Genomic DNA, 27561 nt, shown 5'->3' with positions numbered 1-27561 from the left:
ACTTTCCTAGGTTATCCAACACTTACTGGGCAGAGTTGCCTCTGGAGGCCTAAGGAAATGACTGCAATTTGAATTACAGTAAATTAGTGTCACTTTTTTAACCAATTGTCCTTTAACAGGTGTATGCAAGGTAGTCTTATTTTGGATGAATCAACTGTTGTGAATGGAATTTGTGAGATGCACTTCACTGGTAAGAGAGAAGGAACAATATATTTTATTGATATAAACCAATTAATTAACTAAGTTCAACAGTAAGTGCAGCAATGGTTTAACAATATTCGATGGCAAGGTACACTTGATTTTCTGTTGCATAAAAGGACAGGGTCAGACAAAATGGTCATGGAGACCCTCCTGTTGAGTCACAAGGTTCAGAAAGGACTCCCTTGCTTTCTAAACTCCTCAGAGAGGAATCTAGGTGTGGCTGGATCCAATCCTAGTCCTAGACTTAGTCAGCAGTTTGTGTCTAAAGGATTATATGTGTGCACAATCAATCCTTTATATCACGTAGCTAAGAATGCAAACCGAGAATCTGTTGTGGCAAGGAATCTCTTGACCTCGAGTGGTAACCTTGAGAGGAGTCCCTACTCAAGGGGAGATCCTGGCATGCAGCCTGCTGTCATTTCAGCAGAGCTCAAGGGGCTCTCGCACTGCTCAGTATTCATGAGGTACGGTGATATTTGCATACCAACTACAGATGCTAGTTTCTTCAAAATTTGACTTGAGTTGGGCATTGAACAGTGCTGCTGTTACGTGGGTGCATTGCTCAGATTGCCCCTTGGCTATTGTTTTATCTCCCCTGAATCCACTTGGAGCTGAATGCAGCCATCACAACCAGACACATCTTACAGCTACCACTGGTGGTTATTGCTTGGGCAGAGTTATGGGAGATAAGTTGGGCTGTGAGGGGAGCACACCATCACACTGAGTATGAATGCTGAAGCTAACACTGCATTTGTAAGCCTTAACTGAAGTAACTGAGACCTGCATTACTTCTTACTTTAAGAACTTCTGGGGGTTTGGTTTCTATTTAAGAAATCTATTCTGCTCTAGCAGGTTCAGGAACAGTATGATTTGGAAATGAGTGAGGTTCTTCAGCTTTGTAACAAGCGAAAGGAAACAGTGCTTTTATTGTTTGGTTGTTTTGAGGCAGTTTGCTGTGTGATAAATGTGTCGAGGGGCCAGGACATCTAAAGCATCTCCACTAAAGTCTGTAACTTTCTGTGGATTTGCACAGGTATGAATACAAAAAACAGAACTTAATTTAAACCACAGATGCTTTGACATAAAAATACTTGTGTCTGGTCTGAGATGTTGGGACATCTGACTGTCTTTACTATGAAATTACGAATTATGTTATCAGAATTGAAGTACGGTTACAAAACATTTCCGTTGAGAAATTGTTTTACATGTTTGGGAGAGTAGTAGCTTGTATTTTTAATGGGAGCTGTGTGGGTTTGATGGACAAATGTCTCCGTAGAATCATCTCGTATCATGTGGAACCTATTTTGCAAGAGTTAATTTGATTTTAATTCAATTCTTATTGCCTGTGGCATCATTATCCTGTTTCTGAATAGACCAGTAAAATGTTTTATATAGTCTTTATATAGTCCAATAGCTCAAGGTGATGTGAAATTCACGTGTGGTTTGCCTCCCCCCCACTTTTTCCCTTGAAAATGTTTTGAGTGCTTGTGCTTGTAGAGTTTTGTCCTGTAAACTTGTATAAGCCCCTGGATCATCTGCATTTGGGCTGGGGCTTAAATTTGGATTTGTAACAATAACAAATAGAGCCCCAGCTGATGGATGTTGTTGCTTTTCTGAGATGAACTGCTCTGTGTGAATTATTCTACAGCCCAGGTGTTTTCTAAAGCATTCCTTTGGCCTATTCTTGTTTCCCCTCTCAGTTGAGAAATGTATTGCCTACCAGTCTGCGTGAATTGTGCCCACTGCATTTGTGCTTGGGCACCACCAGATTTCTTTTGGGGATTAGCTTGAGTGTCAACTAAAAGTGTACTTTGGGGCAATTTGGGGATTTTTTTGTGCTAAATCTTTTTTCTGGGCTTCACAATTTGTACTACCTTAGGGACTGACTCCTTTGGCTCCCAGAGGTTGTGCTACTCTGACTGTAGCTGTTATGGGAGGGTTGTTTTCTAAGTATGTCAGCGAAATACGTCAACACTATTTCATGCTATAGCACCTACAAAAATCTGAGAGTAACATTTATTATTATTATTCTTTTTTTAAAATATATTCTGGAGAAAGATATTGTGACCTCTTAGAGGAGGAATTGATGAAGATACTTCAAATTCAGTAATAATCTCCCTCTCCCTGCTTCTGATTTAGCTAGCCCATCTTTTGCAGAATTTTGGGATTGATATGGCTGTTTGTGGAGCTTTGGGGTAATTAACACCTCGGTTGCTAATTCTTTAATGGTACCTGTCAAGTTGTAGCAATGAATTGTGGCCTTTTTCCAGTGTGAAAAATGAGTAGATGGATACTGAACAAACTATATGACTATGTTTGTATAGGTATACCTGTACAACTTGAGAGGGAAGTCTGTCCTAGAGAAATAAACTGTTTTTCTTTTAATATAGAATAAACTATACTGTCAGCATTCTAACAGTGGACAGTATCTGAGAAGGAGAAAATAGCCATATGCTTTTTTAATGTTCATGAAGTTTACTGCACTAGTAATATTTTGTGTTCTTACTGGAATCAGATTAACAGCGCCCCCTCCACTGGATATCTTTTCATCTAAGCCTGTCTCTGGTTTATCTATACAGGGCTTTGTGTAGAGATGTGATAGATTCCAGAATTTATTTGCAGAGTCTGGGAACGGGAAGACTATTTTAAGGAGCTGGAGATGCAGCCTTCTCTCTTCCTGCTGTTGTTGGATATCTGCTCCTTAAATTTGTTAGGAATTGTGGAAATACTTTACATTTTCAAGGCATTTTGATAATATCGGGCTAACAATCTATTAAAGATCTTACTTGCAGAATAGATTTTACTAGAAACTGTGTTGTCCCTTCACACGTACATTCAGTTTGTAGTAGGATATAATGTGGAAAGAAAGAAAACTTAATGTGTTTTAGTTCTGTTGAACAAATGAACAGGATATTTTCTCTGCTGAACTCTCAGGATTTGCATATCTTACCTTATTGAAATTAAGATATATGCCATTAGTTTCAAATAAACTTGGAATTTAAAATGTTAAAAATCAGTTATTAGTAAGTTCTGTTTTGGATTAAGCCACTAATCTTTTTGTTTTAATCCTGAAATCTATGTAGCAAAAATAATCACATTCAAATACAAGCTTTCTTTTTTCCTCGTCTCCTTTCTTCACATTTTGCTTTTGAAGCTTTCCCCCCATATCATCAATGTTCATTGAAAAAAAAAGAGAAAAACAAAAGTTAAAAAGTAGTATCTTTGACTGTATATCCCTAATTTATTTATAGGAAAAGTAGAACTTTCACTTAGTGCATTTAGTGATTGATTAAACCTAAATGAATTAATTGCAAACTGGTTGATTTGGTGTGAATAGGTTTTGCTGTTGCCTGTAAACCAGGTCTGGGAAGATGGAAAAAGCTGTTCAAACTTTGAAGTCAGAAAAAGGATTTTAATGTGGTAAAGAGGGAGGCTGAGAAATCCATCATTTTCTGCCCTGCAGTGATGCTTACAAGAAACATTTGGAAGAAGATGACTTTGAGCCTCAGGCTGAAATGGAAAAGGATGGTCTTGAGGTTAAGGAGTTGGTTTGCAGTGTGGAGATGTGGATTCTGGTTGGAGCACTGCCATGGACAGTGCTGCTGTCCCCAGGCAGATAACCCAAGTGCTTTGTTCCTCAGCTGCCTGTGTCACTTGGTGTCTGGGCTGCTTATGCCTATGCAGAGGATAAATTCCTATAATGCATAATAATGTAATGCATAAGATTGCATGATGATAATGTAGGAAAAATCTGTTGAAAGCAAATGGGACTTGGGCATTTCACTCAGGCAGTATATTTTGGGATTTGCAAGTGCACTTCAGAGCTGAGCAGCAGTCTTGTACCAGAGGGAATGAAGTGACAGGCAAAATAGAGCGTGGTCTTCCTTTCACCCAGATGTCACACTCGGCTTTCAGACAGTGAAAAGAAGTGGCAGTTGGCACTAACACTGAAACACTTACTTACCCTTATCTGGGTTTTGTTATTACCAGCTCATCTTACTGCTAGCTTTCTGAATGGTGATTTCTCTGCTTAGCAACTTGATGATAAATGCGGTTAGAGGGAGCACACATGCACTTGCTGGCTCATTTTAAAAAACCCATCAGTTTATGAATATGGAATTTGTTCATGTAGAAGAAGTGACAGTAAGTTGTTAAACTAAGTAATGTGCCTGGAGTCTTTTTAAGAGTATATAAGAAAAGTATTCCGAAGATTTCCCCAGTCATTTTATATTTAAAAACAGTTGTTTAATAAGAAGAAAGTATTCAGGCTTTAGCATCTCCAAATATTCTTACTTTGTTCTTTATGATGCATTTAAAAGGCTGAACCTTCTAAGTGAAAAGGATGTTTAAAGTTGCCATAACTATTGGTTTTTATTATAAAATAGTATTTATTAAATATGTATTATAATGAATGATGAAACAAAAAATACTGAATTTGGTTCAACTGAAAATGCTGAGTTTGTTTCTTTGGTCTCAATACACTTTATTTTCAAGTATCCTGGCATTGAGCTTTATCTTTTGTAGGCTTTTGTGGATATCTTAACGAAATGTTTGATTACTTTTTGGAACCTAATCCAGGGAGGCAGAGTTTGCTTAGTATTTAACTGTTGCACATAAAAATGTTTCAGTAAATGCTGTCTAAATGGGAGTTAGACTGGATAATCTTCTTTAAGGTCCCTTCCAACCCATTCTATGAAATGCTACTGCACTTCTATTTCCAAAATGGCATTTAATTAGTAGGTAATTTAAAGTTGAAGAATGTAAGTCCTTAACTGCTTGCTTCTGTACCACAAGCCATAGAATTTGTCTTGGTGTCTGTTCCATTTAGATTTGTGTTTCTCTTTGGATATCTATCTCAGAATTTTTATTCCAGTGATAGAGGATTTGTCACCATAGCTATAGGAAGAATTTGCTCAGCTTTAATCACTACTTTAAATATTACCTCTTGTTCTGAATACACGTTAGCCTTTGACTTTTCACTGCATCTTTTTATGCTGGTTGTGGATGAGACTGAAGATACCTGTTACCAAATTTAATTTCTACGTGCAGTTGTTTTGGGCAGGCTAGGTTATCTTTTGTCTGTGTTTGGAGTATCTACACTAATGGAGTTTTCTTACTGCAAGCCAGATCTCCCAATAATTTTAATAAATAATGATAGTTCTGATTATTATTTGGTATTTCAATGTTTTCCTTCATATGTGGACACCAGGTCTGTGTACAGTTTCAGTTGTGGTTGTGGTCAGGATCAAATACAGGGGTAATGCATCCCATTTCCTCCGGCTCAGTACTCCCTGCTTAAAAAGTTCAAAGACCACTAGCTTTCTAGGCTGCTGCCATTATTTTTTGAAAACTAGGTAGTTAATTTTGCCTTGTAAGTTTAACTGTTAGTCTAATCACACAGAACACTGAGATCTCAAGTTCCCTGGTGCTGCTTGGGTTCTCCATACAAGTCTTTTTCATACCCACACTTGTTAATTCCTGCTTACTTTGCTTAAGCTGTCTGTGGCACAGCGCCCTGGTGCTTGTTACACCATTTTCTCCTGATACTCCTTGATCCGGTAACATATGGCACAGTGCTACCAAAATGAGTGCCAGAAGTGTCAAAATGAAGAGTAGCACTTAAATATGCCTTTTTTTTGGATGGGGAAGTGATGAAAAGGAGTGCTGTGGGAGCTGTCTCCGTGCAGTACTCTCTGTCTCTCCATGGTTAGCGTGGTTTTGCATATCCACAGTGATTCTTCTTGAACTTTCTCGTGGTGTGTGCACGCCCTGGTTTTGAGGGGGTAAAAATAGTGGTTAATTATTTGCTTGCGAAAGAGAACCGTTTTAAAATATAGTTGAGGAATCTGATTATTAGTCAGCAGAATTATTTGGACAAAATGATCAGTAGATTTTCCTTGCCCTGAATTTTTGAGTCAGTGCTTTTCCAGGTAAATTCTCTATCTTGTAATTAGGACTTCTTTTGTCACTAGAAGTATGATTTTATTTTGACAGTATTGGAATGCATATTATTTGCTGATTATAGCTTATTTTCATGTCATCAGGAATCTTTGTGGAAATTTTTTTCCCATCTAGGTCATTGCTAAACAATCCAGAGCCAAGAACTGATTGCCAAGGAAGCCTGTTAGAATTACATTCACTCAAAGATCTTAATTTAGTTATATTTTGAGGCTGGCTCCATCTTTTAACTGTGTTTCGATGCATTTAACGTGTCTTGTTATTTTTTTTATTTTACTTAAAAATCAGTGCTGCCTGCATTAGAACATTGCTTCAGTGCAATTGAAAACTTGTGATATCAGAAGCCTAGCAGGTTTTCTGGAGGAAACTTGTTTTTAGTAAATGCATACTGACTGGTGTTAATTATCTTGCTTGAAATTTCTTTTGTTTGTTTAAAACTCTACTGTGTCAGCTGTTGTGTTACTTTACTGAGCATTGCATAGGCAGAGAGGCATATGCAATTAATTAACTACGCTGTTGCATTTATACTTTTTACAGTGCTTGCAGTGTCATTCCTTTGGTTTGGGAGCTTTCCTGTTGTTCTGTGTGGAAAGGAGCTGGATGCACCAAGTCTTGACGATCCTTAGCGTTTTTAATCATTCACTATGTGCTTGCTGAAACCTAACAATTTCGTTGGTAGTATCCTTCTGATAAAATTCCAGTTTAAAATTTGAAGTACTAGTCTTCAAAACAAAAGGCAGGACTACACTGATGTGTAATATTAATTGCTGTATGCTTGGTGCTTGTTTTGGGACCCTTCCACAGGCTAAATGTGGATGCTGTTGTCTGTCTCAGTCCAATGCACCCACTGCGGAGTGTTGGACGGCATTTACAGGTGCCTTAATGTATTTGACTGAGAAGACCTTAGGCCGTCAGTTGGACTGTTGGAAGTTGAAATCCCTAAATTAATATTTTTCTGTGCTTTTGAATAATTTAATACTACGAGTTCATATTTCAAGTACATATTTCTCAGTGACCTGGGAAATAGCTTTGCTGCAACTACACATAGCCTTATGGATATTACGTGTTGCAGTATTAAGAGTTGTGCCTTATAGAAAATGCCTTTCATCAGGTTCCCAAGTTAGTTTTATAAAATCAATCAATAATGTTTATTTGATCTGCTTGAGAATGGACTTAGAGCACAGTTAAGAATTGTGGCAGGGCGACTGGTCTAGGTCTTCCAACAGTATGTTTAGAAGTTAGAGGAAGTGCATAAATACAAGTTGGGGCTCTGTCGATAAAGCTTCTGTGTTTACCTGATGTACAGAATTGTGAAACACACTGCCATTTACAGCGGTATGGGTTGCTACATCTTTCACTGAGATAGGAAGATGCTCTTATGTAAGGGACACATACCACCGTGGGAAAATCAGCACACTGGAGTTAGTGTGTTTAACCTTACCAGAAGGGTGTGTGTTTGTGTGTGTTTCTAGCTTTGGAATATGGAGGAAAGCCTTCCTAGTAACAGGAGAATAGTTTAAGCTGGTGCAGGCAAGACCAGGTATTCTGCTTTAATTGTTGAATTTATGAAATGAAAGAAAGGGGGGGGGCAATAGGGGCAATGGCCAATTTCTTGTTGCTGCTATTTGGAGCTGGTGGGGAATTGAAGAGTTGTATCAGGTTTCTTTGTACTGCTTTTATCATGGTGATAAGAGGAAGATAAAGAACGATAATGAACAAGATACCGAAGTGTAGACAAGATGGAGGAAGCAAAAGTGTGTTACTCATTGTTGCAAGCATTTGGACATTTTGCTCTGGCACAAAAATCTCTCCTGAAGGTGTTTGATGGCTTGAGGTTTTTTTGATACCTTGTCACAGTAAGCTTTTTATAGAGGCTCCTGCTCTTGAAAATGGAATAAAGAGATTTCTCTCACTTTATTTTTTTTGCACTGGAAGGTTTGACTTCCACACTGTAGTGTGGGTTTTGTGGTCCTCTCTTCTGTGTTTGTCTTACCTAGTTAGTAGGCTTTGATTTTATGACTGCTTGGTTCATGTATCAAGCTGTCTTCTTTTGGTTACGCAAGTGCAAGGAAAGGGTAGTTTGGCAATAGAACGAGAAGAAGGAAGAGATGCAGAATACTGGGAGAGGTTTAGAAAAGGAGTTAAAACCTCTGCAGGAGGACTGATGGAGGGAATGGGAAGAAACAGAGGAGAGAAAGAAGTAGATATTGAAGTGAAGGTGACACAAGGGTAGACCTTTACCACTTTAAAAAAAAAGCCTGGAAATCATATAACATGAATTCAGAATGAAGTCTTGGGAATCCAAGTGAGATAATTTTTCTCTCACTTATTAATTTTAATACTGCCATTAAAAATGGCACACAGTAATTAGAGAGGAAATTGTTATTTTCTAAATTGCAGAATGTGTAGTGCAGTGAGGATTTTTCTGGTCTTGCTTTCTTTCCTCCACTGCCTTCTGAAGCAGAGCTCATTTCAGGCTGAGATGACTGATGTGAACAGCAGCCAGAGGAAGTTACTGACAGTGTCCACCTGGATATATATTAACGTCCCAGACTTACCTTTGCCCTTTTAAACACAATATTGTTTTTATGGGAATGAAAATACGTGATGATGAAACTTTTCCTGTTACAGAAAAAGTATTGTTTCTTCTTTTTTTATTAAAACAGTGAGAATCTGGATTTTTGTAGAATGATGTTTTTAGAAATACATGTATAAAGCAGCAACCTAATGCGTAAAGGTCTGTGGAAGGAGTTGTTGCTTGCAAATATAAATATGCTTTCTTCAGAAGCATCGTGGCTAATACACTGCATATCTCACGACATACTGAGGAAACCACCCTCTCATGGACTCCGTGGACTCTATCCATATGTTTCTAAGGAACAGTGTTGACAAGATACTCTCTTGTGAAGATGGCTGCGTATCAACTTCAGGATAAAGACCTAACAGAGAAACTTAAAACTTCTCATTTCAGTCAATGAATTGATGGTCCTAAGTGTAAAGGCAGGGCAGATCGTATTGGATTGCAAAGTACTGGCACAGAAAGCTGAAAGGGTCCAGCTCTCCTCAGATGATGTAGCATGGAAGAAGGGTCTGGTTTCTGCAAAGCTTTGTTTGAACTGGCTGGGTTGGAGAAGAGATGGGAATGAGCCAGCATACTCATCTTGCAAGCAAGATACCTTTCTGTATCGTATTTTCTTCCATATGATACGTAAGGAAAATGCTGCATGGTGTTAGATTTGTTAATTCTTTCCAACCAGGAACTTTTAACGGATTAAAAAAAAATAATAAAAAATTCAAAGGCTAGGAAGAACAAGCATAAAGAAAGACATAAAATTGAGAACTTCAGAAATTGCCAAAGCAAGACCTTAACTTGCCTTTTAAATTTTTTTCTGTGTAAGTATATATTAAAATTATACGCAGCTTACAAAAAATGGCATTAGTGTAACATAGCTGAATTCTCAACCCCTTGTATATGCCAGTGGAATGAATATTACTTGTTGAACAAGTTCTGTCAGTGAAATAGTATTTTAAATGAAACTTGCAGTTGGGAGAAATGCCAGCATGCATGTGGTTCAGTTTTGAGAACCTAGGAGATAAATTATCTGCATGCTGAAAGTGAAAAATACTGGCTGCTGTAAACGCTACAGTAAGAACACAGAAGAAATTTAAAAACAAATGTTTTATTCCATCAAATTGCACAAAAAGTACTGTCCTGACAGATGTGTTCAGAAAGCATTTGTCTGCTAGAAATTATCTGGTATTCCATGTATTCACTGAGAATATATCATGATAGTATGTGTCTGGAACAGCTATAGCCAATATACCCTGAGTGAATTATGTAAGAGGTTTGAAGACCGCTGTCTCCTGGCATCAGTTGTGTATCTTTCTCTACCTGGAAATTACCTTTAAAATTTTTGTGTTGCTTTCACAGGTGGTAATTGGCCCTTGCTATTATGTGCCTCTTCCACATAAATTGTATGAGTAATGTACATATGTCTACAAGCCAAAAATAGCTAGATAAATATGGGAGAGATGTCATACACAATCAGGAAGCCAGGCTCTTGGATACAAAAGCTTTATGTTGGCATTATAAGTCTGATGACCCAGATTGGTGAAGGCAAGCACACCTTAGATGAAAACATGTTTCAAACTGTTTTACTTGTCTGTTTTGTTAGAAATTTTATTGATACTTAGAATGCACCATAATATATTAAAGAAACAAAAGCTGTCAGTGAGCTTGCATCCTTGTCAGTGTCGCAAGTCATGACTCAGTAAAAATAAAATACTTACTAAGTTGTAGCACAACTGGTTTTTTTTTGTTTTTAATCACATTTTATAGTGATAGTGTTTTCTTGAAGAAAGGTTTAAATTTTTCATCTGAGAATACCATAGGTACTTCACAAAATTTGAGCAAGCCTCAGGTCCAATGCTTGCACTACTGAGGTTATAGGAAGAGGTGCTTGATCACATCTTTCCTCATTAAATCATTGCTAGGTGTCATATTTATGTTTTTCTTTTGTGGGTCTCAGTTTTACACCAGGAAATAGCTTTCATTGACAAGGTGGTTTTCAAATCTAAAGATTAATCTTTCAGTTTACATGAAGGTTGTTATATCTTGAGGTCTCTTATACCTTGATGTTTTTAGCTGGGGAGCAGAAAATAACACTGAAGAGTTGCTGGCTCCTGGCAATGATTCTTGCTGAGGACAGGGCATTGCAAAACAAGGGTGAGCTATGAAGGTCTGGCAGAGAAGTCAGTGAACTGTGATACAACCTTTATTAAACTTTGCTGACTCAAGGCAGCTAATTGAAAATTTATGCTATAAAATGCGTTGATGGGATGTGGTTATGCTTTGAACCTTGTCAGATTGCATTATTGTAATACAGTACAGTCAGTATCTTTCCTTTGTTATGTTCTTGTTCTTAAAAAATTGACTTCAACAAAATAGCTTCTGAATATTGAAAAGATGTCATCTTGAGATCTAGCAGATCTAAAAATAAACAAGGAGTAGTTATGGATATCCTGAAACTTTTTCTGCCATTTTTTAAAAACATATAATGATAATATAAAGAACTTATACTTGCCAGTCCTTAACATAACGTGTACCGAGGAAAAAGGTTTCTCGCACAGTATGGTAATCTTTACTAATACAGTTACTTTCTGTGGTAGAAAATCTCTGTATAAAAATTCCATGGATTTATCTGAACTTGATTGTGCAGTCATGCTGTACTTCCCCTTCATCCCCACTCCTCTGTGCCAGTGCCCCCGTTCTCTTTGGTTTGTTCAAGCTTTTTTGGACATCCTAAGGCATTTCTGTAATTCCATATTCTGTTTGTAAAAACTACGGCTATAATTGATACAAGCCCTGTCCAGTTAAGTCTATGTATACATTTTATTTAATGCTTGCCAGACTTCATACATTGTATCTGCAATTATTCCACACCCAGTAAGGAATGCAGTTTAGTGTGCCAAGTAAATTCATTATCATGGAGATAGTTAAATGCAAGGGATCCAGAGGTTGCTGATAACATGTGTGCTTTGTATTTTTCTTTTCTTTTCTCTCTCTGTCTTTAGGAGGGTACTTTAATCTAAACATGCTTTTGAGGCATGTCAGAATATCGCCTTCTCCTGAGTCCCAGATTTTGCTGGTTAGGGAAAGGTTGGTAATTTTCCCCAGAAGTGAAAGCTGGGGCACCTGACCTGGGGGTGGTTCTGTCTGGCTGAGTCACTTTGCTCCTGGAGGAGAAAAACACAGAGTCTGGAACACCCAAAACTTCTCGATCCTCAGTTTTCTTCTGTCATTAAATAACTTGCTAACAGGACTGCTTGTTTTCCCCCAAGTTGTTAAGTTTTGATAGTAAAAAACCCTAGTGGAAGTGTAGTTGTGCTGGGAAAATAATGTCTTCACTGGTACTCTTAGCCTTCTTTTTTAATTAAGATACTAATTTAGACTTGATAGTCATAAGGAGCTAAGAGAACAGCCAATATCTTCAAGCAGAGCTCTCAGATGTGAGTACAAACATGAGACTCTGTTGCAGACAGAAGTCAATTGATAACCTGTTGGTTATGACAGCCTCATTCAGATGCTCTGTTCTTGCCAGGGGGTCAGAGGTTCAAATTGCAAGTTTCATTCTGCAGCTTTCCAGCAATCCAGTGCTTTTCCAGCTTTTATGTCCTCGCATGCCCTGTGCTGCTTGCGGGGAGTAGGCGTGTGATACCCGTGTTTTGGGACACTCTAGAGCATTTTGTGGTGGTGGTTTCTGGTGGCTGGCATTGATGGCTGCCAGCAGCCACTATGTGTTGAGCTATACTGAATTCACAGCCCCTGGGCCCAATGACAAAGGGTAGGTTGCAGGTATGGCATAGCTTACTTTATTCAGTGTGGTGGCTTAAATGTTGTTGGCCAAAGAGAATCTTGTAATACATACTGAGTTTTTGCTATGCTGTGGGCTAAAGGCTGGCAGATTGTTCAGACCTAGGAAGAGCTCAGGGCTCCCTGTAGCACACTGTGCTCCTCTCAGCATGGGAAAAGTGTGGGAAGTGTCTCCCCGAGCATGAACTTTTGTGGAGGGCTGTGAAAGCTGGTAGGAGGCTTTGATGGTTGCTTCTTGAGCACGGCGGTTCTGGTGTGAGTACCTGCGTTGAGCGAAGAGCCATGGGAAATAGCTGGACCTTCTAAGCAGACTGTAGCTGTTTACAGCTGTTACCCTCGTAACTTGGTTCTTACCTTTCCTCTATACTAGTTTTCAAATGAAAGAATTAAAACCTTGAGGTAAAAGGCTGAGCAGATGCCAGATACAGTCTTGCTACTTGTGCTGAACGAACAGGTTGGCAGTTGAATATGAAGCTTTCCTATAGGCTCAGATAAATGGTGTGAATCCACCTGTCCTCTTTCCCATGGTCTAAGGATCTCTGTGTTTTCCCATTTATTTGATCCTGCATTTGATACTATGACAGCAAGTGAAGGGGGAGTAGTACTGTAGGAGATGGACTGAAGAGCAGAAAACATTTGGAAGTAAGGAGATCAGATATGGAAGTGCTACATGTGCTAAAAATTAGAGATGGATGAGCTGTGACCTCAGGTTTCAGAGGGGAGGCTAATGACATGAAGCCTTTCGGGGTTTTGTTCCTCTTGAGCTTAAAAATTGATTTTTCAGAAGTGGCATTTGAACAGATTGAACACAAGGGGCAGAGAATAGGTGTCTCAACCAAGGCAGCTGGAAAGCTTAATGGAACTGTCAGTGGTAATAGAGAAGGCAGCTGGTAGAGGAAAAAATATAGTGCAGTTTCTTACAGATCGCTTATTTGAGATGGTATCAGGATGTCAGGAACAGATGTCTGAGAGACTGAAAATACCTACTCTACTCATGTTGAGTTTTAACTTTCATTAAATCATTCTCTCAACTGGATTTAATTATTGGAATGCTGAATTGCATGCTTTTTAAAAGGAAAATACCAGAATTATGAAACTGTAACTTAGTTCTGGAAATGTGAAAACTACTGTATCCCTGCTCTGGCAGTTTATCTCCACTTGTTCTGTGCTTATGGTTTTGTGTTTGTGTTTGGTTTATTTTTTTATTCCCAATAGCATTGTCATCTTTTGGGTACTTGGACTAATTATGATGGATCTCTTCTCTTTTAAAGCATATTTTACACTTACAGTTTTTTCAGTCCACCCTCCTCCCTCTGCCCTTTTTCTGTATGCATTTGCCAGTGGTTCAGAGGTTCAGTTAAGTTGTGGCAGGCTTATACTGCTGAAGGGAAAAATGGCCACCTCACATCCTTCCCTTCAAGTGAAGAAGAAGTTCTGTTTCTTCAAATCCCTGCTAATGAATTTCTTCCTGAAATTCTTTTTCTGCATAATTTCCTGCTCTGACATTGTTTCAGAGACTGCATAGTAGGCAAGCTGGCTATTGCAGTTCTAGCAGCCAGCACGGGGGTTTTCTGGAGGAGTCTAAGGAAACACTTAAAACTATTACTGGTGTTTTAGTCTGTTATTAAGGAATTTTTCCTCCAATTGTATTTAGGTTGTGAGTTTTGGCCTTTTATTTTTTATTTATTTTTTAAGGGTCCTTTTTTCATGCTGTCTGCTTGTCACTGCTCAGAATGCAAAGAAAAGCAGAGACAGAGCCTTGTCAAATGCTGCAGTGCAGGACCAGTGTGGGTACTGAGGAGGGTGGTGAAGGCAGGTAGTAGGGTACCTAAGAGCACTGCAGAGCAGGAGTGACCTTCAAGTGTCAAATCTCTGTTCTAAAACAGGGCTTACAGTTTGTGCTTCCTAATGTGAAAGAGTAATACTTTTGTACAGTGTTTTCTTTTGAGAAATAGCGAGTTTTTAGAAATGGCTGTTAAAAAAACCCCATATATCTCTGCAGTTCTCGTTTTCCCTTGGGACTAACATTTATTTTGAGAGGTTTTTTTACTTGCGTGTTTCTGATTATAATTTAGGAGTCTCAGTTACAATGATTGAGAGGAGATTTCTATTGGGGAAGGGGAGGAATAATGGTATACATTCAGAAGCTCTCAAATAATATCTTACTTGAGGTGTCAGATTAAAGAAACTAACAGCTAAGGAACAGCATCTATTAAGAGTCTTTGCAAACAGTTGATAACATTTGGGAATAAACTAAATGAAAACAACAAACAAGTGGTTAAATAGAGAAGTATTTAACACAACGTTGATTTTTATCATAACTGGGGACAATGCAAAAAGCTGGAAGGAGAGCTTTTAGAACTGCTCTTGAAGGAAAGAAATCAAAATAAATTCGAAGTCGTTACTGAAGAGAACCTAGTACAGTAGTGTAAGTTTGCTTGGTTCTGATTTTTAAAACTGGAGACTTCTGGTAACTGAAGGATAACATATTGCTTTTAGCTGCTGGTTGAGGAAATGCTTAAACTGTAACAACTTGGTCTTTCCTTCTTCCAAGTCTCCTTGTAACATTTCATTGTTATGACTATGGAGGTTCATAAGGATGCTTAGCCTAAATGTTCAGACACTAAAAATAGGATTTGCTGTTCTGGCTAGTGCTGGAACCATTAAACTTTAAGTTTAATAGAAATCTCACAACTTGAGAAAGAAGTTGGTTTTGCTATCCTATTTTAATGATTGACATTATTTCTTTAATGCCCATGCAGTAGTTTATTGCAAAAATGAAGTGAATTTAAACTTCTCTTTCAAAGCTGTTGGTTCACAGTTTTTCATAGCTCAGAAGGTCATAATTTCAGTTATGGCTAAGGAGCTCTTTTTATTTGTGTGGGAGGGTGGATTAGAGCAGCAATTTCTGAATTGCTTTTATAACTAATGTGATTGTAACTATAGGAACGACAACAGAAATTGTTAAGCTTTTAAAAAATAGCTAGTGAGTTTGTATCCTTTTGTAGAGCAGAATGTTTGCTTTTGTATTAAGAATGATGTCAAGTTTTATTTAAAACTACCTACTTGCCAGCTGATCAGCCAATATGACTCTTCTCAGTAATTCAGTAAGACATAACAAAGGATTTGACAGAAACATATGTAATGTAGGGGGCTTCTGAAAAATACCATTATTCATAATTTAACAATGGAAATTGATACAGTACTGAGTACAGTGGTAAGTAATTTGGCAGGACTGGCGTCAAGTAGTGTGAATTGTTCTTTTACTATCTGTTTTCTTTGACCGTCTGTCTGAGATACGTATTAGCAAAGTAGTTGTTAGTGTGGGAGACGCTGTGTTTTCAGCCTGGGAGAAAGTTATTGCTCATAATTGCATGAAAGCTTACTTTCCAGGAGTTTGGAGTAGTGAAGAGTTGATAATGGGACAGCAAGTGAGTTTCTCTGTGTGCTGGACAAGCCATCAAGTCAGAAATGCTACGTATGATGCCTAATGTTTGCGACATTGCTGCAGGTTGGTGGAATGCACCTCACTCCAAAGAGAGAAGCAGTAATATGTTTCATTAATAATTACAGAGTTCAAGACATTTGATGGAATTTAACAAAGTTTAATAGCAGTTTAATAAGGTTCAGTAAGTTTGATGGCAAGGTTCACCTTATTAATTACTGCATGGAGGAAAATGTACAAAAGAAAATTGAGTTAGAATTGATTAGAATGATTCAGGCAGAGGCTGGATATGCAAGGAGTAAGGAAGACCTTCCCCATGGAGTCATGAGGTTCAGAGTGAACCTCCTTGCTTTCTAGACTCCTTGTGGAGCCGAGGTGTGGCTGGATCCAGTCCTAGTCTCAGACTTGGTCAACAATTTATGTCTAATGGAAGAAATATAAAGAGTAAGAAGGACTCACCCGTTAACTCATGAGATTCAGAGTGGATCCAACTGGTTTCTAAACTCCTTATGGAGCCTAGGTGTGACTAGGTTCTTAGTCTCGTACTTAGTTAATACTTTATGTCTAATAGATTAGTAATGTTTCCATTAGTATTAATTCAGAATGGTATCAGTCACTTACCAAGGATCTGTTGCAGGTAAGGGATCTCTCTGCCTTGGGTAAAGAAGGATCTCTTAGTCTCAGGTATGGAATCTCAAACCTGGAGAGGTATCCCTGCTCAAGTGTAGAGTCACCTAGTGTACAGTCCAGCCACAGTTCAGGAAGGGCTCAAATTTGGCCCATCCTGATGACAGTATTTCTAGAGTTAAGTAGTTGGCTACTAGTAAATAGTATAAACAAGATATATGTTTTCATTTTAGCTCTAGTGTCTTGTTCTGTTCTTTGGTTATCTTGCATTTTGAGTTCCGAAACCACCTTTTGAAATATTTTTCTGAGGCACCTTCACTCCATTATGTGTGAGCCAGGAGCTTTCCAGATCACAGGTTCACCACGGGGTGTAAGGCTTGTTGCTCCTTAGTCAGCCTGAACCGAAGTATGGCTAGAGGTCAGGTGTATCCATCACAGAAAATACTGGCCAGTGGTTTCCAGGTAATGCTCATAGCTGCAGAGGAAATGGATATCTTTCCTGCTGGATGGATGACTCTGCAAAGTTCCTTTTCTACGTAAAGTCTTCTACTGACCTGGCTGCGTTATTCTTAGCTAACTACAACTCTTATTATTGTGTAAGTTGTACTGGGATGTGGTGCTGAGTGCTGCTACTGGACAGTGATGGGAACAAAGAAGTGGAGATGACAGAGCAGTACTTCTGATATGGCACCAAATAGGAGAGGGCAAGTTCAGCCAAACTGCATTTTTAAAGTGCAAATGAGCAATTCTTCCTCGAGGAGGGAGAGTGAGATACTACAACTGATTTGTGAAAAAGGGCACCTTTTTCACTTTGCCCAATTATGTTGCTGCAACAATTTAATGAGACTTTGGGTGAATAATTGCTGTTTATTTTGCACTATTGCTGTGAACTGTGGTGTAAACTTGCAAGACACTGTACTTCTATCTAAAAGTGATTTAGAGATTAAAGGACTCTTATCTGATGTTTAACCTTTTGTGTTTAGTTGTTTGGATTTTTTGGGGTTTTTTGTTTTTTAAATTTTAATTTACTGATCATAATGGAAGTGTATGTAATGAGAAACGTATTTTCTTCAGTAATGTAGTTCTGGAATGGAATTGTTCACGTAGAATGCAAACAATCAGAGAGGATGTCTCTGCTGATTTCCTGAGTCTTCATCCTTGGAAATGCATCAGATGTAAATCAGGTTAAATATAATTTTTGGAAGAGTTTTAGCTTCCAGAGGAATGTCATGTTCTTTAGAGTCTCATATCAGTAACTTGCACAGAATTAAATATCTCTGACTTTCTTCCAAACAACAATGTTAGAAAAGCAGATTAGGAGAAGAAAATGTAGAAGTTATTGCATGGTTAAGAAGAAAAAACGAACATGGCTTATCTCTCTTTGTAGGCTTTTATAATGAATTAATAGCTAGAAATTATTTTTCGTATTCCAGTTGTTGTCTACTGATATAATTGGCGTGAATGTATTTGTGGTTTGGTTTGAGCTGGTACATGATGTCTAAAATTACCTCCTTTGCTTTCATGGTAGGTTATACCAGCTGCTTTCATAAGACCAGAAGGTGAGCCACTGTTTCACCTTCCTACTGCTGAATCGGGTAGACCCTCTCCCAACTGTCTGTTCTTTCTATATTATTTTCCCCTTGTTAAGCAAACTGAATCAGTTCCCACTGAGTTGATGAGCACTAGAAAGGACCCAAGGGATGAGTTGTGACCATGAAGCAGGAGAGGAAGGAGGGAAGAAGAGCAGTGGTGAGCCTTAAGTTTGGATGAAGTTTTACAAACAACTGAGGTGTAGACATGAGGTGAGGTTAACTGTGCTGTGTTTTGTGAAGAAAATCTAAGATACGTAGATGTAACCCAGACTTGACAGTAAGCCTAACACATGAGTTTTTGAAGTAGAGGGAAGTGATCATTTGCCTCAGTTAATACTTAACTGAGGCCTGTTTCTGGTTGCTTCTTTGCCACTCATGCGTCCTCACTCATTTAACTATTGTAATAGAGGTTGTGAGTCAGTACCATCAGCTGGTGTTGTTCATAATGTGGCATAGGGATACGCTGTCATCTGCCATCAGTCCATCAGTTTTAGTTTCACAGGACTTGGGTAGGGTGGGTTGGTTGCTGCTCTGCAGGGACAATGAAGTGGAGGGGAGCAGACAACGGAAAGACAGAACAGCATCTCCTGCCACAGCATCCATTAATGGCACTTGTGATTTGGAGCGTGCAGGTATTCAGTAATAAATGTGACTTCTAGTATTTTAAAATGGTGCCTGTCTGAAGTTTTTCGAGATTTGGAATGCAAAAATACGTGGTCTGATGGTGGCTTTTCTGTCTGCCACCTCAAAGTCTCGGAAGAAGTAACCAACTAATTATTTTCTTTAAGAATGTGCTCAAGATGTTGATGAACGAGTTTTAGTGAGAAGTGTGGAAAAAACCAATCTTAACTCGCCTAATAAGTAGCCTATAGTACATATAGCCCAATGCAGGAGAATGGTTTGCTCTGGATGGTAGTTGGAAGCTAATAGAGTGCTTTATTCTTGAGTGTAGTGTCAAATGATTCTTCAGATTTGTGTTTACTTAGTTTTAGGTAAATTAACTGAAAACCTTTTGGCACATCCTGTTGCCAGACTGTTCTGCTTGTCTACTCCTTCATCTGTCCATTTCCTCTGTAAATTGCCTCTCACTTGTTGGCAGCAGAGTGGTCATAATAAAACTGAGGTTCTGTCTCCATAAACCATGACATGTGGGACTGCTCTTAATTAATTTTCAGCAACATCTTTCTGTTGAAAACTTTTGAGTTGGTGATACCTTTTTAATAAGGGAGTTTATGAATCCTGTCTAACCTTTTATATTTCATGTTTAATAATTAAAAATGAAGGAAGTGCTTGGTAACAGTGAAGACAGTTCTGTGATTTTGGTATTTTGTTCAATGATTACCTTATAGAAAATAGAGCAGATTTTATAGCATAGAATTTATAATTCATTTGCATAGCTTGAGATATCTTTTGTGATTCTGCAGTTTTTAGTCTGTCTTAAAGCAAACTTGATTTCCATTAAGCAGTGAAAATGAATTGAAAAGAACTCCAATGACCAGTTTGCTTGCCTTGACATTTACTTCCTTTAATTTCTATGCAGGTCAGCTTCCCGAAGTTCCCTGATTTATCACTGCACTGTACATGTTTAAGTGACAAGCTGTCACTGTTGCTTGTGGCGCCGTATTCACCTGCGAGGAACAGGCTCATTAGGGTTCACCTACATAGATAATTTCCCTGGCTTTTAACCTGGAGACCTGCAGCCCCAATACTTCTGGCTGAGATAACAGACTGCTTTTGTCTGTGTAATTGGCTCAAGATATGACTTGAGTGATATTCCTAATTTCCGTTCTCACATTGTTAAATTGAGCAAAAAGCAGCACTTAAAAGTAGCCGAACTACTCTACAGCTACTCTAATTGAAGCTAGAGTAGTCTTGTAATTCAAGCTAGTTGTATTTGCAGTCTGTTCTGTGGTCTGATTAGCTGAATAGTTTGCCTGATATTCCCACCTGGAAGTGTTTGGGCCATCCTTGGTTTGTCATCCAACAACTGTCTCTTCCTCAGCTTCAGCGTTCATGCTTTTGTTCGGAGTTGCTCTCTGTGCCTTTGTTATTTGTTTCATTAATATTTCAGTCCCTGAAAGTGTTTTATCTCCAAGTGAAATTGTAACTAACGGTAGGCCTGGCATAAAAATTCGGGGTCGTGTTGGTGTCTCATAGCTGAGTGCCTGTCTATATACAATCTGTAATTCTTGGCAGCAAAAGAGGACTCTCAAAATCTGCAAGTGTTTGTTGTACAAAAGTGCCTCCCCTAGGTGGGACATAATGTCCAATAACAGCAGTGTTGGGTTGAGTTAGGGCTCATTCTTATGAGTGAAGAATACGAGTTGTTGGAGAAGAGAGAGGAAGAGTTGGGAGGCACAAGTCAGAGAAACATAAACCAACTTGACCTCTCCAAATAAGGGTTTGATTCATCATTGATGGATCGTTAAGAGGGAAGTGATATGACAGTTTAGAATGGAGCCACTGGAAAATAGGGTGTACTAGACACAGTGTGTATGTGAGGGTTTACTGCTTCCTTCCTACATTTTCTGTCCTTGTAGTAATAGTATCTGTATCTCTTAATGTAGTTCAGAGGGCAGGATCTAGTTGCCAAAGGAGAAGGGGTGTGGGCGTATTTAAATTGAAGAGATGTTTTTTTGCTCAGCAGCCTCTTTCGGGGGCGTGTATGTTTGGGATTGCCAAAATTGAGTAGCTGCAAATTGCAGAGAATTTGGATTATGGATGGTAGTATTTTGAGCTAAAACTGTGAATTAGACCTGGCTGACTCACACAAATTCAATGGGATGTGGTTTTCTTTAAACTCTGTTGCGTGTTAGTGCTGATACAAAACCAGCAATTCCAGGCTCCCTGTGAGAGTGTGTTGTGCGGGCATTTGATTAAGTGAATTTGAACTGAATTTGCTACTCTCTCATTATGTTGCGTGAGAACCAGGCTGACGAATATATTTGATTCATTTATGGATGTTGTAATAGCAAGTACCAGACAGACCAAGCTAAGGTCACATCTTCTCTTTTCATTTTGTGAAGTCTCCTGCAGAATATGGCAAGTAACAGACAGGAACCTCTGTAAAATACTGCCCTTGGTCAAATCTCACTTCATTATTGATCTTTCTTCATAGTTGACCTTCCTAGAAATGTGTTCGGTGTGTGTGTGCATGCACACTTAAAGTAGATTTAACTGTTGAAAGAATAATATCTAGTAGTGTCAGTCACTGCAGAACTCATTAGTGCTCTGAGCAGCCGTGTTCACAGCAGCTGTGTTCAGTGCTGTCTGCTCTTTGGCTCTTTCCTTCAAATAGGGCTGTGTGATGCTTACATTGGAAGAAAACCGGTCTTAGTGTGTTTAATGTATGTGGTAGAGGCTTTGGTTCAGCATTTCAGGCTTCCTGGATTTCTTATTTGGCTTGTTGGAGAGTTGTATTTTTGGTGTATTAGGCCATCTGCTAAACTGTTAATTTCATGCTGTATTTTGTAAGCACTTTGTGGAAGATGAGTTGATGCTAAACACTAGGCAGTTTTTGATGTGAATTATGCTTGCCAAACTGTCAAATCTCACGGAACTCTTTGTAGAAAGCATCAAGAAAAATTGACATGTTTTTATGGAAGGTCAGATATTTCTGTATCGCTTGCAATTTTGGTGTGGTGTTTTGTTACTGAAAAGAATAGGCAAGAAGATTCCAGGCGTAGTTGGCATTGTTTTGGGAGACATTTAAAACTTTGTGGTGATGCAGCAGCTTTGAGAACTGCTAATATAAGTAGAGAGAATTACAGATATTAATATGGAAAAGCTGCTTTCACAAGCTAGATGTAGTTGTTTCATTTTATATATATAATTTTCTTTGTTTGGAAATAAACTCAGGGGTTTTTTTTCCAATTTTTTTAGTTTCTCCCCCTTCCCATGTTTGGTTATTTTCTTGTAGGTGATTTGTTATAGTAATGAAAAGCAGATGAGTCAGTTTTTCTCGTTTACTTACTACTTCTCACCTAAGTTGCTTATAGGCCCTCCTAACAGCTGTTTCTCTGGATAAGGTACTTTCCAACTAGAATGTTCCTTGACTAAGCAAAGTATGCTCAATGTACTCCTTTGCATCCTGTTGGCACAGCTAAGTGAGATCTAAACGTCTTAATGTGAAATCCACTTCAGCTTGATTTTGGGAAAACAGAAGGAAATTAAGATTTCCTGATTAGCTGCCTTGCTTATTGGTGGTTAGGGTTTTGTGTTTGTTTTCTAGTTGGGACAGACCAATACTGCATGAAGACTTGGAGCAGGGAAGCAGTTGTCCATGCAGGCTCCAAAGTAGGTCTCTGTAATTTTACTTTCTTAAAGGAGCAAGGTTTTGCTTGTGGACAAGGTGGAAAGGTGGAATTGAAACAGGATAAGCCAGACAGCTTCCTTCACTTCGGTGCCCAAACGTCTGTAAATGACAACCCTGTGGACCTGGCTTTAGTGAGAACCTGTTTAGCATAAGAGTCTTGGGTCATACAGGGCACTGCCTTCCCCTTTTGTTTATGTGTTTGTCCCTAAATTTCAGTTGTTACCCCTCGATGTGGCCATGTTGTACTAAAGCATAGATTCTTATGATGGATGCACTTTTCCACAGATCTGTATGAATTCTAAGGTTGGTGGGTAAAAATGGACGCAGTATTTTTAAGGCTATTTGCCCTTCCTCAGTACAACAAAGCAACCCCTAAGCCACTCTATTTGAAATTAGAAAATTAATATTAATATTTATCCTTGCTGTAGTCTCTTTTTAATTAAATAAAATTTGGGCAGCATGTCTACTGCTGACTGCATGGGATTTTAGACTGTTGAAGGTGATTGGCATGGCAAGCAGGAGTTGATCTGATAAGCTGGACAGCAGCAACTGTAGCTTCTGCAGGTGCTAAGAAAGAAGTGACATTTTGGTTCATAAAGTGGGCTTGCTCCTAAACTTAAAGATTGACTAGGGCCTGACAGAACAGAAACGGAGGTTTCTCTTAACGTTTTATTTGGGTGAGATTTCTGTGGATGTTAAGGTCCTGAAGGGCATGATGATCAGAAACAAGCAGTCCATCTGTTAGCTCTGGATGATGCCTCCTCTATTTCTTATCTCCATTTTAGACGTGGAACACTTCTAAAAGTATGCAGCAAATTGTAGTTCAGCTTTACTGTTATGTGATTATAATAATGCAGAGAAATTATGGTTTTAAAAATCGAGTTTTCATTCAGAGATGCTCAAAGTCTGTAAAGCTTTTAATGAATACTGTGGTTCTGAAGTTTTTGTATGTAAGAGAAGGAGACATTGAGGAACTCCATTGAATAAAGGATGTTAAAACAGTTACTGAAATGTGACCATGTTCTCCTAACCACCTGTCTTTAAAAGACAGCTTGAGAGGTGATTTTTAATAATAAAGTCCTTGACTGTCAAATGTGTATGTCATGCATTATCTTTGTTGGCACGAACAATTCCATTAATCTTATGACTCTAGGTAAAAGGCGGGGGGGGGGGAAATAATTAAGCAGTTGCATAAATACTGTCTCTAAGGTGGCTGAATAAGATACAGTTTCCTAAAAATGAAATATTTCTATGTGACATCTTGTTCAGTTACTGGAACCATAAACTATGTTTTTCTTTGACACAGTAATTTACTTGCTATCCTATAATTCTTACCTAGTTTTTTTTTAAACTACTTTTTGTTTTTTTAAAGGGAATTATAGAATAATTTGATTCCTTATTCTTAAAAATGCCCTCTTTTTGAGGATTGTGGTATCACTGAAAAACACACCTTGGCAGTGCCTGGAGGAAAATTGGAATGGAGTGAAAGGGAAACGCATGTTTGAAAACTCAGAAATGTTGAGAACAAATGTTGTAGAAGCAGAAGGGAGTGAAGTTCTTTTGTTGGTGACCTGCTTCTGTTCCTGAGCTGATATGATGCTGAAATGTGTGGTGGAGCATAGTATTTGTCACATTGTCTGGAATAATATATTCAGCAGTCTGAGAAGGGGAAATATATGAGTTGTTACTTTCCCAGTATGATAGGGAAGGTGATGTTGCCTATCAAGGTTTTAAATTGGGGTGAAGACTTTGTGCTGCTTCAAATCGGTGTATTTTATCTGAACAATTTGCATTTTTATGGATAAAGCAAAATAAAAAGTAGACAGTAAACTACACATTGTGAGACTGGCATAGGAGAGGGGTGTGTGTGGAAGAGCTAAAGTGGTGTTTAGAAAGAAAAGCTCATCTGTCCATCAAAGAGAAAGTAACTGGAAAAAAAAATCTCCAAAAAGCTGAAACCAAGGCTAGCCTGCTGTAGAAACCCAGCACACCTCTCCATCCAGAAGTAGTTGGTGTGTAAGGTCATCATATACTGAAAACTAATTTATTGTTTGGAGATTATGAAAGATTTTGCCTTTAGTAAAAGGATTTGTCTATGCTACTGTGCAGTATTTGGGTATCTGTGCCAAATTGAAAAAGATGAGCTCTGGAATTAGTCATAGTCCAACTATGAAGCATAGATTCCTCTATAGGCTACTTTATCAACCCGAGGAAGTAATTAATACAATCCTGCTGTCCAAAAGAGGCGAGGGGTTTTTTGTTTTGGTTTGGTTTTTTTTTTTTTTAAATTGTGTGGTTATTTTTTTGAGTATATTTAGCAGATTGTGTCCATAATTGAAGATTTGACTGGGATTGCAGCTGTCCAGTTGCAAAAGTGTTTGTATAAAAAAAAAAAACCTCTACCAAATGATGAACTCAAACTGGAAGTTGTACAAAATGTGGTCAGGAAAACCAATTTAACTGGGCAAGAGCGGTGTGGGGGAAATTCAAAACTCTAGGAAGACAATACACAATGGAAAGATTTGCAAGTCCTACCTAGAAAACTTCTTGGGATTTCAGGGTAGTGAAAACTTATTTTCAGATGGATGGTTTCTGAGATGTGTTCAGAATAAGGAGAGAAGAGAAAGAAGTTATTTTAAGAGGTGTTTTTCTGCCGGGAGCATGCATTTGGATGTGTTGCAGACTCACATCTGAGTGACAACTTCAATGGGCAGTGCACCATGTTATGCATGTGCAAGTGAATGTTGAAATGCATAGAATTGTTCTGATTTTTTTAAAATTAATTTTCAAATTATTTTTTTACTACTCTGTCTACTTTGATCAGGGCTTAAGTAGCTTAAGCTTCAAGCAGTTAAGACTGCTTGAAATGTGTTAAAGCAGTAATTTTCTAGCTTAGCATTAGATAGATGCTTTTAATGGAAATTAATTTATATTAAAAACAAATAATGGTTTTGTTCAATTTTAGAATAACAGAAATTTAGCTGTCTTTTGGAAGTATCTGTCAGTAACAATTATTTCATCATTTCTGTATAGCACTAATTTTTTGTGTGTATAGTATGACATAACTTGACTTTGCTACCTCCTTCCTGACTGTTCTCTAAAGACTATGTTAGTTTTCATCAGTGTTAATCTGTAAATTAATTACAGAACCACGACATCATGGGTAAATGTGTGCTCTGTGAGCAAGGCCAGCAGAGAAATACAGAATAAGGTGGCAAGATTAATCTGTTCTAGGCGCTGTTATTTCCCTGATGTGCAGCACAAATGACTTCTGTTAAAAGTTAACAGTTAAAAGATATCCCTGTCCTTTTGATACAGTTACATAGGGTTTATAAAGTAGGACACGTACCATTCTCTTACGTCTGTTCTGCTTTATATATATTTATATAAAATGCTTTTCCATCTTCAGTTAATGAAAGAATCTGGTCTCCATTTCTCTGTTTTTGTGATGGTCTGAATTGGGCCATCACTTGGTCTGAGATGCAAGGAAATGTTTTTGAAAGCAGCTTCTGTTTCTTTCTGTTCCTCCCTCTCCTGCTCCTCTGTATGAAGTCTTGTGCTGCTTGATCCGACATTTAATCCCTTCTTCCTTCTCCTGCCTTTTGCTATCCTTTTAGCAGTTTTCAAAGTGTGATGTTGCCCTGTTTCTCTTGTGAGACTGTAGTTGTCTGTCACTTTACTCTTGTTTGTCTTTTTCTGTGATACCACAATGTGAAAGGTGAAGAGAGGGGAGCTGCACATCAAACCGTAACTCTTGAAAAGCAAATACTTGGTTTGGTGCAGTATGAACAATGTCATGTTCAGGATGACTCTGAAAAGTTCTTGAGCTTTTCAAAATCACAGGAAAGCTATTTTGTTGACATGATCAGGTTTTGTTGGGCAGTTGGGACTTATATTTCTGTAGATAATTCTCTTTTCTGTTACAACTTTCAAAGTTGTTAGACGCAGAACCTGATTTATCTGGGGCAATGGAGAAGACTGCATACTTGGAAAGAGTGATGTGAAGGCTTGCAAGAACTGGTTATTTTTTGTCAATATTACTGCTTGAGTTGTACTAGAAACATTGCGTGCTTTTACAGGCAGCTGAAGCATCACCACAACTACGGAAAACAGAAGGTACAAGGCCAATGATAATGTTCTGTTTTCCTGAGACTACACATAAAGTAGATCATGGCTGGCTAGAAGGTCATGTTAACACTACTGCTGTAGCTGTGATGGCAAGGATGTGGAAGAATGCTGCCTCTGCATACGTGCATTCGCAGAAGTTGCTGCTTTTGCGTGTCATTGTGCTCATAAAGGTGTATTCGGTACTCGAATGGTTTGTTTCCGTCCCTGGGGTAGCTTTATGGCAACGCAAAGCACATTCTGTGGCGCTTACAGTCATTCTGGGAGTGCTTTGCTGGTCTAACATGCAGAGGTTTCTGGGCTGAAGTACTCATAGTGTTTATGTCACTTCATAGATTCTGTTCTAATAGACTCAGAGGGACTTTTTTCTCCAAAACCCTTGATCTTGATAGGGGAAGGAAAGCTGATTTTTCTTGCCTGTATTTTTTTTTTACTGTTGTTCGTTCTTTTGTTAACTTTAGAGCTGTAGTGCAGTAAGCACAATGATGACTACCAAGGTAGTAATGGATAAAAGGTGGCCTGATAACAAAGGCTGAAATAAGTGATTTTTACTTGAACAATAAAAGGACAATGAAATCATAATGGAAATGGCACAGGCTTAGAATGGACATTGCTGCATTTAAAGCCTAGACTTGTTTGCTATACCCAAAGAGATTACTGAAAGCTTGTTAGTTGGATGGAGAGAAGCACTAGCACTTGGGTGAAGCTACTGTTTCATTTTGTCAGGGGCATGACATCTTTTCTGTCTAGTGCTCTGCTTTTTCTCCTCAGTATGTAGCAGATATTCCTAAAATAGATAAGGAAAACAGAGAATGAGTGAAATGAAAATTTGCTATGAAATGTGTGAGTCTGTCTTTTTCCTTTCTTTTTTTTTTACTGTATGTTTTCCAATTCTGCTGTTTTTACCTGCAATTAAGTGCATCAC

At 38.4% G+C, this 27561-nt stretch overlaps 1 protein-coding gene across 1 annotated transcript in view; it reads left to right on the top strand.

Annotated features, from left to right (window-relative positions):
- Nucleotides 1–333: 333 nt before the first annotated feature.
- The window catches only part of LOC104545735 (oxysterol-binding protein-related protein 10-like), a gene marked incomplete at its 3' end in the record, with an annotated part of 86094 nt that continues 58866 nt past the window's right edge, over nt 334–27561 (top strand). Inside the window, exon 1 of the mRNA XM_010190945.1 lies at nt 334–665. Within this exon, the coding sequence (XP_010189247.1) occupies nt 334–665 (332 nt within the window). The remainder of the gene's footprint in view (nt 666–27561) is intronic.

The sequence above is a fragment of the Mesitornis unicolor genome, unplaced genomic scaffold (genome assembly GCF_000695765.1).
Source record: "Mesitornis unicolor isolate BGI_N332 unplaced genomic scaffold, ASM69576v1 scaffold20050, whole genome shotgun sequence".
NCBI classification, from domain to species: Eukaryota; Metazoa; Chordata; class Aves; order Mesitornithiformes; family Mesitornithidae; genus Mesitornis; species Mesitornis unicolor.
This window is presented reverse-complemented; position numbering and strand designations above follow the sequence as displayed.